Source organism: Eptesicus fuscus, chromosome 16, assembly GCF_027574615.1.
Source record: "Eptesicus fuscus isolate TK198812 chromosome 16, DD_ASM_mEF_20220401, whole genome shotgun sequence".
Lineage (NCBI taxonomy): Eukaryota > Metazoa > Chordata > Mammalia > Chiroptera > Vespertilionidae > Eptesicus > Eptesicus fuscus.
In genome coordinates, this window is record NC_072488.1 from 13,103,053 (window position 1) to 13,115,650 (window position 12,598).

Sequence of the window (12,598 nt, forward strand, 5' to 3'; positions counted from 1 at the left end):
AAAGAGGTACTTAAGTTAAAATGAGGTCATTAGAATGGGCGTTAATCCAGTCTGACTGTTATCCTTTTAAGAAGACATTGGGACACAGGCATAAGACCGCCATCTCCTGGCCAAGGAGAGAGGTCTCAAGAGGCCAAACCTGCTCTAGCCTGCAGAACTGGGAGAGATTTTAGTTGTCTTAAGCCACACACACCCCCACACCAAAAAGAGCATTAACTGTGGGATGTATTCCAATTCACTGAATACATCTGATTCTCTTTAATTGGGTCTCTTTAAAAATGTATTCCTAGGTTGTGGAATCCTCCAAGAATTTAAATTAAAAAAAGTTTACTCGTAAAACAAAACAAAACCAGGAAAAGATTTCTCTTTGGATTCCAAAGATTTATTTAACATTAAATATCACTAACTTATTTGTTTAATATTAATTCAATTGGCACAAATTTACCGAGGGTCTGGCAATATTAGGCACATTAGATATTTATTTCATTTAAGTTTACAATAACCCTGTGCTAGAAATAACTTTTCCCATTTTATGCATAAGAAAACTGACCCAAGGAGATTCAGTGAATTGGAATACATCCCATAGCTGACAAGTAGCATGACAGGGTTTCCTATTTATGTCAGTCTGGTTCAGCAGTCCATGCTCTTTATACTCTAAGACTCCTTCTCAAAGACCAGTCAACAGTGCAATTGAATTCAGAGTTAAAGTAAAATATATTCAAAGGGCTGTGAATTCAGTTTAAATTTTACAAAATCTTATTACTTTTGGAGACTTAATACTTTTCTAATTTGTGCTTTCTAAAACATCAGCCACGGTAAACTCTATCATCAGGATTTCTCTTTCTTGATCCTAAAAATGAAAAAACTGCCCCCCCCCCCCGAAAAAAAAGCATGTTTCACTTTTGGTTTTGATTTGCTTCTTCATATATATATTGATTTCAGAGAGGAAGGGACATCAGAGATAGAAACATCAATGATGCGAATCATTGATCAGCTGCCTCCTGCATGCCCCCTATTGGGGATCAAGCTGCAACCCGAGCATATGCCCTGACATCCTGGTTTATAGGTTGATGTTCAACTATTGAGCCATACCAGCCAGGCTGGCTGACATTTTTAAATCTCCAAACTAGTTCACTAGTTCTAGGTCTAATCTCTCCCTCTGAGAACTGTCACACTGCACCCTTCCTTTCTGCTTTCCAGCTCTTTCTCAAGTGCTGCCAACTCACCCTGTAGAACTCAACCACGGTTCCTCTGAATATTAGTTATTTGTGAGGCATTTAAGCTTTATGTTTAAGATCTCTGTCTTTGTTTATGAATGCATATAAACTCCTCTAAACTTAAAGCCCTTTAAAAACTTAAAACCGTGGGCACATCTATACATCTATTTATTAATTATTCATTAACTTATTTACTTTGCATAACTGAGTCCTAGTCGTGCATATCTTACCTCCAGGAATCCCCTGAACACCCAAGACAAATACTGTCCTAATTTCTTTTATGCATTGCTTGTTATTTAGTTTTTGTAAAACTGTAGTCACTAATTTTTTCTCATATTGACTCTTTGTATTGTCGATTATAAATAAGCATAGAGTAAAAACTTAGCAAGACCATGTACAAGTGCTACTATTGTGAACTTTTAATACTCTAAGAAATCCTCCTTAATTAAATGACTCTTGTTTGTGTTCTGAAAATTTTAAACAAGTTGGTAAGGTTACATGTTAGTAAAGATACAATGTGTCTGTAAGTAGGAAATTTCGGGCTAAGATGGCACTCTGAAGTGTCAGGTATTCCTGGGTGTACTCTCCATTCCAAAGATTATAGTAGAGTTTGATATGGCTGCTCAAGTTCCAGCCATTACATCCCAATTTCACTCAGAAGGAGGAAGAGGGAAGGTCATGCCCTCTTTCCTTAAAATACTCACCTAAAAATGCACACATCACTTCTGCTTACATTTCATTGCCTAGGACTTAATTACATGGACAGATCTAGCTGCAAGGGAAGCTGAGAAATTTAGTTTTTAAAAAAATATTGTTAAAACTATTACATAGGTCCTCCTACCCCCCCTCCCCATTAACCTTTTCTAGACTGCTCCCATCCTCCCCCCAAAATTTAGTTTTTATTAGAGCTGACCATAGGCCTAACAAAAAATCTGAAATTCTATTAATATTGAAGAGGAGAAAATGTGGATTTGGAGGCAATTAGCATTTTCTTTCACAGGTGCATGCTTGCTAATTTAGGCAATCCCCACTTAATAAATGAATGTATCCCTAAAAGTTGTAAATAGGACATTTTCAATCTAATGTAAATAGTGGTTATATTCCAAGATCTACTCAATAGTCTGTTGATTGTCTGGCCTGAGTAGCTTGGTGACTGAGTGTCCACCTATGAACCAGGAGGTCACGGTTGGATTCCCAGTCAGGGCACATGACTGGGTTGTAGGCTTGATCTTCAGTATGGGGCATGCAGGAGGCAGCCTATCAGTGATTTTCTCTCATCGTTGATGTTTTTATCTCTTTCTCCTCTCCCTTCCTCTCTGAAATCAATAAAAAAATATTTTTAAAAAATAGGGCAGGTGGGGGGGGGGAGTCTATTGAGGGGTAAAGTAGCTGAAGCAGTGTTCACTATTGAAGAGACAATGGAAAACTATAAACAGGCCCTTGTATCTTTAAAAAAAATAAAATTCATAATTTAAACTGTCTGTTAGACACCATCTCTGGTTGATCTATTAGTGCGTCAAACTCAGCATGACCCAAACTGAACTAACTCATTATTTCCTCGTTCTCCTTTTTGTTCTTCCAGTTCCCTGGAACCCTGGTCCTCTTCTATTTCCTGTATCAGTTAAAATCACATGATTTTCTATTATTTCTAGGCTAAAAAGTTCCAAGTCATCTGTGACTTTTCTCTATGTGAAGCTCTCTCTCTGGCACAGACAGATGAACACTTATAACCTCTGATCAGTGGTCAAGTCCTGTGAATTTCCTTTCCACTTCTATTAGACACCACTCAATTTAATTTGACCAGCCCCACAGTTTCAAATAGCATCTGTCTTCTAATGCATCCAAAATCTGTATCTCTAGCAGTCATCTTCTCACATACCCAATTTCCTACTGAACAACTCTATTTGGATGTCTAGTAGGAATATGGTACTTAACTGTCAAAAATAGAACTCTTTGATTTCCACTCCACCCAAACTTGTTTTCCCAATTCAACTAATGGCACTATTCATTGAGTGTCGACCTATGAACCTACTTTTACACTGTTATGATTGAATACATTATTATTATGTGTATACATGATTATAGATTGAAAGGCAAAAATGGAAATAATTGTTACAATTGTGCAGTTATGAGTATTTCTTTTAAACATTTGTTTAATCATGCTATTTAAAAAAGCAAAACAGCTTTGCCCTGTGTGGGTGGCTCAATTGATTGAAGCATCATCCTTGTACACCAAAAATAGTTTTGGGTTCGATTCCAAGTCAGGGCACATAACCTCAGTTACGGGTTCACTCCCCGTTTGGGGCATGTAAAGGAGGCAACCCACTGTTGCCCACTTAGGTGGCACCAACCTTGACTTCCAAAATGGAACAGTGCATCTACAAAAGGAAAAGTGATGGCATCTACATCATCAATCTGATGAGAACCTGGGAGAGGCTTCTGCTGGCAGTTCAAGCCACTGTTGCCATTGAAAACCCTGCTGATGTCAGTGTCATACCATACCGTCCAGGAATACTGGCCAGCGAGCTGAAGTTGGCCACTGGAGCCACTCTGACTGCCAGCTGCTTTACTCCTGGAATCTTCACTAACCAGATCCAGGTAGTCTTACGGGAGCCGAGACCTATGGTGATTACTGATCCTCGCGCTGACCACCAGCTTCTCACAGACACGTCTTACTAGTATATTATAACCTGCCTACCACTGCTCTGTGTAACGCACACTCTCCTCCGGGCTATGTGGACTTTGCCAGCCCTTGCAACAACAAGGAGCTCACTCAGTGGGTCTAATGCTGGCTCGGGAAGTTCTGTGCAAGCGTGGCACCATCTCCCGTGAACATCCATGGGAGGTTATGCCTGATCTCTACTACAGAGAGCCTGAAGAGAGTGAAAAGGAAGAGAGAATTTTAGGGTGAAAGGACTGTTCCAGCTCCGGAGTTCCCTGCAGCTCAGCCTGAGGCCAAGGATGGGCCTGATGACGAGCAGGTGCGCTCTGTGCCTATTCAGCAGCTTCCTATTGAAGACTCAGCACTCAGCCTGCCACAGAAGGCTGGTCGGCAGCCCTCACTGCTCAGGCCACTGAATGGGGAGGGACACCCACTGCGTGGTCTTAAGTTGTTCTTCCACAAACTCTTAAACAGAATGAAAATAAGGTGGATGAAAAATAAAGTTTCAAAAACAAATAAACAAACAACCCAAACCTCTCTTTTGTTTTAAAGGAACGGGCCCTGCCCTGCAACGCACCGTCCAGTTACTCCACGCGTCCACTCTACCTAGTACAAGTTAGCATTGGGCCCAGCGGGCCACTGTCCGCAGGTCGGGCCCGCCCCACGTTCTCTGGCGTCGCCCAGAGCCACTCCCCGGGCTCCCCTCCGCCCCCACTTCCTCCGCCCCACTTCCTCCCTCAGGCCCCGCCCCGCTCCGGTGCGCATGCGCGCCAGCGAACACGTGGCTGCCGCGGAGCCGAGCAGCAATGGCGGCGGGTGGCGGCCGAGTAGCCGACTCCCTGTCTTCCGCGGCGGTCCCCTGCGCCTTCTCCCCGCATAGTCAGGCCTTCTTCGCTTTGGCGTCTGCCGATGGTCACCTGCGAGTGTGGGAGACAGCCAACAACCGGCTACATCAAGAGTACGTGCCTTCCGCGCACCTCAGCGGTACCTGCACCTGCCTGGCATGGGCGCCAACGCGGTTGCAGGCCAAGGTAAAGCGAGCGGGACGGCGGGGGTTGGGCGTCCGCCCGGGCTCGGCTCGGCTGCCCCCCAGCCCCACGGCCCGTAGCCCCGCGTCTCGCGGGGCCCTCGGGAGCCCGGGGCGTGGAGGCAGTGAGTGTGGCGGCGGCGGCGCGGAGTGGGCCCCGCGTCGCCAGTCCCCGGCGGGCTGTCCAGAGGGCAGCGACTGAGCGCCCGGCCTGATCCGACGGGCAGTGGACCAGCGTCCAACCGGCGGGCTCCATGCGGTCTTCGCCCTCTCCCCGCTGTCTCCAGGGCCGCCATGTTCGCCGAGGCCCTGGCCCCTCCGGCTGCCCGGCCTCGCTTAACAGACTGCGATCTTCCGAGCCCAGGCTTTTGACAGAGCCCCACTTCGGGGCTACGCCACTCATCGACGCACTCTTTACCCTCTCATCGGATTTGCCCTGGGCGGTTGGAATCAACAAGTCTTGTTTGCTTGCTTCCGTGCACCCCACCCTTGGGTGCCGGCTCACCACGTGTTTGTCTTCCACGTCCAAGACGTGGGACCTCCCTCTTGATTCTCCCAGGCTCCTTTCCATCCTCAGCCGTTTGAAGCTTCTTGCTTTTTACTTTTAACAGTGGCTCGACTTCCCTTTGAGTGCATCCTTTCCCCCCAAGTCTGAAGTGTGTATTAGGATATGGAGGTAAAGTGAAGTAGTTGAACTTACATGTGAGTCCAGGTGAAGTTTGTCTTAGATGGGGCACTGCCGACTTTGGGAAGGCTTTTCTCTGTTAGGGATCCATCTCAGGTAAGATGCCATTCCCTGTTGAGTCACGACTGCATCTGCTCTAACTCACACGCACGTGGGAACTGCGATTAAGCGAGACTGCCTGTCTTTGAATCCAGGCTTAGCTTCGTAGTAGTAATTTTGCCTCTAGTTCCCTATTTGTAAAATGGAGAAAATAGTACCCACCTCATAGAGTGTTTGTGAAGGTTAACACATTTAATGTGTAAAGCATTTAGAATAGTTCTTGGTGTAAGTGCTACAAGTTTTGTTACTAGTATATTTGTATGGTTAGTTCTGCAAGGGAAAGACTAGTTCCCTTTTGACTTGTTTGGGAAGAAACGGGCTCTGGAAAATTAAGCAACTTGCAGAAAGCAAAAAATTGAGCTCAGTTCTCCATTATCTGCAACAAATAGTTACTATTAGGCTGGTAAAAAAAAATTTTGCTCATTCTGGTTTTCTGTAGACTTATAATCACATTGGATTCTTCAGAAATAAAACATTTATCTAGTCTTAAATTTCCTGTTAAAAGTCATAGTTTTGAATTAAATATAGCACTCTAATACAATAGAAAAGTATTTGGATTTGGTTTCATAATCGGGACTCAACTCAAACTTGGTTTTGTCACATTAGGCAAGTCACTTTAATTTTGGGGGCCTCATGGAAAAGTGTGAGGGGTTACATTAAAAAGTTTTTTATAGGTTTCATATCCTTTTGCCTATATTCTCTTATTTTAGCCACACAACTCTATAAAATGCCCTGAAGTTACTACATTTTTTAAAACTAAGAATCAGAGCTAAGAAAGTTTAAATGACTTCACCAAATCCTTAATAACCAATAAAGTAGTTGTGGTCCCTGGAGTTGAGATATATGACTGGTGTAGCATGGTCTGGCATGTAGTGCGTGCTCAATGTTAGTTGTTATTATTGAATGAGTCTACGAGTGATCCATATGGACTCATTTATCATTTGCTGCTGCACTCCTCAATGAAAATGAGCTTGTAAGAATACCCTCTATGTTTCAGTGATTGGCAGTTCACCACCCAAGAACAAAGTTTGGTGGTGTTATCAATGGAGAGAAAATGGGGTGATGTCGTTTTTCTTTAGGTAACAGGAGTTAAAGCAGTTCATAAATGTGTAGGAAATTTAGACTGCTGCTTCCTGTTCTCAGCCACAGAATAATTATAATACTTTGCATTTATGCCACAGTAGTTTTTAAAGGATTTTTGTACGTATTATATAGCTGAGCATTTCCATTTGGTTGATGGAGCTTGGGCGAAGAGGACCTTGAATGATGACAAGAAAAGTACAGGGAGACATTGATAGACTATGGAAGGATGCTATTGTTTGAGCTCCTTGGGTTTAGGTGTGTAAACTAAGACTGAGGTGTTACATTGTATGTCAAAGTCACACAGTAAGTGGTTAAGCCATCTAAGAACTGACTTGCTCTTTCATTCCCCCCTTAAATCTTTCAAACTTTTCTCCTTTTCTTGCTCTAACTGCTATAGAGCATGGAGAAGTAGGCCTTGTTTACTGCTGGCTACCCCAGTGAATGTATTGATGCTGTTTTGCTGTCACTGCTTAGGGCTTGCTGAATGAAGCACATGGCATGTCAGACATTGGACAGGGCAAACATAGTGTAAAGGATGCTTCTGGGGGAAATCTGAGCTGAGCATCCCCACTCCTTTCCCTTATAGATGTAGCACAATCCAGTTGGGTTCTTGTACAATGCTCTGTCTTAATGTCTCTCCAGTATTTAAATGTCAAAAGAAGGTAAACTTTGCAGATAAGATCTCACTGGCAGAAATAGACTTTCCTTTGTATTAGAATGTACTAGTAATTGTTTTTTATATAAATACTATATGTAATTACATATAAAATGCACACATTTTGCTCATTGCTATCCATGAAACATTTGCCAGAGTAAGTGACTAAGGCCAAGAAATGGCATAGAAGACTAATTGCAGAAAGAAACTTGAAACTTTGGCATAATTTTCAGTGTCTAGAGGTCAGTATTTTTCAAAAATAGGTTTTGATGCATTAGTGGATTGTGAAATAGATTTAGAGAGTTGTTATTGTATAAGACGAGTATAGTTTGCATGGTAAAGGATACATTTTTTGGTGAAACTTCTTTCACTTATATATACACATATTCTTACGAGTATGCACTGGCTCTCCATGTAAATGCTTTTCTTCTGGGATTTAGTTTAAAATGTCGTTGCTTAATTGATCAAATTCAGACTTCTCATTACCTGGATATGCTTTTTTCTCTGTTTTCACCATATCTGTACTGTGTCTTGCTTTTATAAATTATGTACATGTGCCATTCAGTATCTCACTCAGTCTTATTGCCTTCTGGATCAAATTCTGATCATCTGTCTTCAGACTAGTCTTGGTATTGATTGCTTAGCTCACTTGCACCTTCATATTGAGAAAGATTCTAGCCTTAAAAAAATCATATCCTTTTGGTCTTCACTCCTGGTATCTTCCAATCACATACACATATAGGAACCAAATTTTTAGCCTACCCTTTCCATTACTTTATACATTTATATGTACAATGTATGTGCATGTCACATTGTGCTAGGCAGGTTAGAGGGAACAAAACTGTATGACTAGAATAAAGACAATTCAGATATACTGCATCTGAAGTGCAAAACATAGTATCACTTGTGCCTTAAGAAAAAGAAGACGTTTTTGTGGAGAAACGATATTTGAGGTAGATCTTGAAGCATGGATAGATTTTTTTTTTTTTTAAACCAAATGATCATTGAGATGAGTAGGAAAATGCCCCTCCAAGTGCAGGCAAAATGGGGAAGTTTATTTGTGATTAGGGAGTTAATGTAAGGATGGAATTGAAAATAAGCTGGAAAAGGTGAATGTGAGTTGGAGGCAAATTGGGGATGTTTTTGAATGCCAGCTAGATGTTGATTTTATTCTTCTCTTGGTAGCCGTTTTTGATCACAGGAATAACAGGTTCAGATAGAAAACGCCAACAAAGGCCTGTCATAACCTGTTATCATCAGGTGCACTAAACTTTGGTTTCAGAAATATTTAGTAATGAGGTAGTACTTTAAATATTAGAGTTCACTAAAATGTTATTGAAACTTCTTAACTGGTTGATGTTTTACATGTTTGGACATGTTCATCCTGCTGAATGAGAAGTTACTTTTAAAAAGATCTTCCATACATGAGTCAGTAATTCTTTGAGATTAATTAATTAGATTATATTTAGGTTTAGATCATTAATCCTCAGAGTTGGATGCTACTAACACTTGTTCACTCTGCTTGCTTCTCCCAAAAACACATTTTGCTGATAGGAAAACTAGGGCTTTGAATATGTTAATGTTTAATTTCTAAAATTTCTGTGCTTTTAAATGCAAATCCACAGAAAAACATACTGTATATATTTGGGCCAGCTTGTGTTGTACAGGTTAGAAACCTTAGTGTAGATAATTCTAATTTGATTTGTGAAAACCAAAAGCAGAAGAAATAATTTCTAGAATCTTTTAGAGTTTCCTGATGAGGTAGTAATAGATGGGTATACTTTCCCCGATTATCCTCACCTGAAATAGGAGTTTGTGTTCATAACCATATGCAGAAACCACATTTGCTTTCTGGGGTCATTCAGATGTGGCTTTAGAAATTCATTTAACTGAAGCTGGGATCTAGGACAAACCTTGTGCTAAAGTTTCAAAGCTTCAAGCAAATTAAATGTTACTCTTGAGATTATCAGATTGATTTATATTTTGGCTTTTAATTGTAACATCTCTTTTGGGTCTATGAACGTGGATACATTTTTTCAGAACTTGCAAAATGCGTTATTTTTTCTGTGTGTAGAACGTTAACCTATTTTTAGTTGAATCTTTTTTATTGTTGATCAGTATGTCCAGTGGATCAAGTTCTTCAAATGTACCATCTCTATAAAATAACAAAGAAAAACATGGAAAATGCTTTATAAATCTATTCATTGATATTCTTTATGCACTGGTAACATAGTTTTCTTTTTTTTAAAATATATTTTATTGATTTTTTTACAGAGAGGAAGGGAGAAGGATAGAGAGTTAGAAACATCGATGAGAGAGAAACATTGACCTGCTGCCTCCTGCACACTCCCTACTGGGTATGTGCCTGCAACCAAGGTTCATGCCCTTGACTGGAATCGAACCTGGGACCCTTCAGTCTGCAGCCAATGCTCTATTCACTGAGCCAAACCGGTTAGGGCATGGTAACATAGTTTTCATTGGTGGGTATTGGGTTGAGCAGATTTTTATGTATCCTGGACTGCTTTTTTGTGCTGTAGAGCAAAGATCGTGCACTACTGGGAAAAGGTCCCTTTGGGTATTGGTCCGTTTTACACTAAAAGAACAGATTTCTCAGCTTTTTTATGCTAAAATATAGGCTGGGAAGCTTTATTTTAAAAAATTGCAAATATGGAAGATAATTTTGGAAATTATAATTTTTCAGCATTATAAACTGATATAGTATTCTGAAGTTGGGATCATTGATTGTCTTTTGATGGACAGGCAGCTGTTACTATCATTTTTGAAATAAATCCAAGTCTTGTCCCTTTGACACTAGATTTAAACTTGTGCCTCTTCTGTCATTGGAATCAGGACAACATGGAACTTTTAGACTAGCTCTGTGCTGCTCTTTAGTTACAGCAATTTTTTTCACTCAAATTGAAGTAAATGCATTTTATAAGCATTAAAACACTTGTGCCCGTTTTCCTAAAAACAAAGCTAGAATGTGAAAGAAAAGATGAGGTGGAAGGGGTGATGGTTGGCTGCTTACTAGTAGGTATGGAACTGTCATCTCTTTGCTTGGGATTGGAGCATTGGACTTGCTAAGAGAATATCCAGAGCATACCAGGTTGTTCTATTTGACACTTTCCTTCTAGGGAAGAAGGAGATAGGGGGACGAGAATTATGAGCTTTTCTTCTGTTGGATTGATTTTTTTTTTCTAAGTAGTGAGAAAGTGGGAATCCTACCTCCACTTTTTTTTTTTTTTTAAAGTAATGCCACTTAGTGGCTATTACATTTCCTTTGTGGGCTATTGGGCACTTGCATTTATGCATTAATGATGTTTCATTGTTCTAAATACAAACTAAACATTTTTTTTCTCTTATTTTTAGGAAAGTCCGCAGAGGAAAAAAAGGAAATCGGAACCTATAGAAACAAGTAACCAGATTGACTTGTTGGCTCTTGGTACAGCAGTTGGTAGTGTTTTATTATACAGTACAGTAAAAGGAGAATTACACAGTAAATTAGTAGTAAGTATGTGTGTATGTGCTATAAAAGATATGGCCGGGAAACTGGTATATTAAAGATTTGTTAAATAAAAACTGTTTAGGATATGCAGTAGGAGCTACAGGTGCACTATGGGTGCATTTTTCTGCCCCTTGCACATTTAAAATTCTGAACATAATATTTGATCATAGCTATGATAGGGAACATTGTTCTTATTATAGATCAGGACATGAAAAAATGTTGACTAGATTGAATATAAGAAAGGGCGAAAGAATTCTAAGTATCACAGATAACAACTGCAGGAAGAAGGCCACCATCTCTCGGTCAGAGAACGAAGGAGATGGTTGGAATTATTGCTGAAACTCAGACCGTTGAGCAAGTGTGGCTCTTCATGTGGTGCTGTCTCTTGAGCAGGAGTTGGCCCCGTGGGCCCGGGCTCCAGAGGGGGGGCTCCAGCTGCCTGCTGGTGTCTGAAGGGAGGTGATGAAACTGGTTCTCCAAGTGCTGAAAAATTGCATTCAGCCAATGCTGAAAGATTGCCACTGCTGGGTTGAAGAAGCAGTGGGATGATGCAAACTGGGAGATAGGAAGGAATAAGTCCCTGGTCCCTCCAGACTTGTCTCCCTCAGCACCCCTTATTGGTGGAGCCTCCTGGCCATCCAGCTGGCAAAGCAGAAATATGGTTCGTAAAAGCCAGCCCTGGCATTGCAGAGCAGAGAAGTGAGGGTTTACCTCTGCAAGATAGTAACTTCTGACATACTTTGTTTCAGACAAGATTTATTGCAGTATGTTTTGGTGTTCACTATATAGGAATGCTTTCTGTAGCTATGAGTAAATGTTTTCTTTTTTAAGTAACATCTTACCTATGGATACTTTTGAACTACATAATGTTGAAAAGTGAAAAATTTTATACCTAAATCTGTTTTTAGTTTAAGATCCCGTTTGATAGTTTATCTATTTCTTGGCCTTATGCATATGTTTAAAAAGTACATTTGGGTTGTCTGTTCATCTATTTTGTATCCTGATGTTTTCCATTCCATTACAACATAAACAATTTTCGTATTTGTCAAGAATTATTTATAAACATTTTTAATGACTGCCTAAAATACCATTAAATTGCATAGTCCCTTGGTGATTTAACTATTACCATTTAGGTGGTTTCTGATACTTATTTGGTACTTTTCTAATTTTTTTTTTCTTTCATGAATTCCCAGAATTACTAACCTGCAATTAGAGTCAAAGGTTTTGAATATTAAGGCGTTTTATATGTAGTATAAAAATACTTGCTGGAAGAGTTTTCCTGATTTGTACTTACATCAGCAATGGAAGGATGGTACCAATAGCATTATTGCCTCCATTGAATATTCACATTAAAACAGCAATAACACTAACCAGAAAACAGCTAATTTGATAAGTGATGAAATTTTTTTTTTAAATTTTGTATCTCTGAGTAAGCGAGCATCTTGCCATGTTTAGAATGTTTAAAGTATCATTAGTATGATATCTAAGACCCAAGGGGACATTTAGTGTTTGCCTGAAAAATACAGTGATTTCTTTATTGAGAGAGTTTTGGCACCTTTTAAAAAGGATTTTCAATGATAGTTTTGACTGACCATGATTTTTACCTAAAATGTTGACTTTAAACTCTTAGGATTGGACTTACTAGTTCACTTAAGTGTCACAATT

The 12,598-nt window shown here is 40.2% G+C and overlaps 1 protein-coding gene and 1 pseudogene across 2 annotated transcripts in view; both read left to right on the forward strand.

Annotated features, from left to right (window-relative positions):
- The first annotated feature begins 1,732 nt into the window (after positions 1-1,732).
- On the forward strand, positions 1,733-4,372 carry LOC103283139 (40S ribosomal protein SA-like; annotated as a pseudogene).
- Positions 4,373-4,651: 279 nt separating this feature from the next.
- Positions 4,652-12,598, forward strand: part of WDR43 (WD repeat domain 43) — a 35,691-nt gene continuing 27,744 nt past the window's right edge. For both annotated transcript variants that reach the window (XM_008162274.3, XM_054727982.1), the window contains exons 1-2: positions 4,652-4,910; positions 10,798-10,935. In XM_008162274.3, coding sequence (XP_008160496.1) covers positions 4,686-4,910; positions 10,798-10,935 — 363 coding nt within the window. In that variant the 5' untranslated portion in view covers positions 4,652-4,685. The remainder of the gene's footprint in view (positions 4,911-10,797; positions 10,936-12,598) is intronic.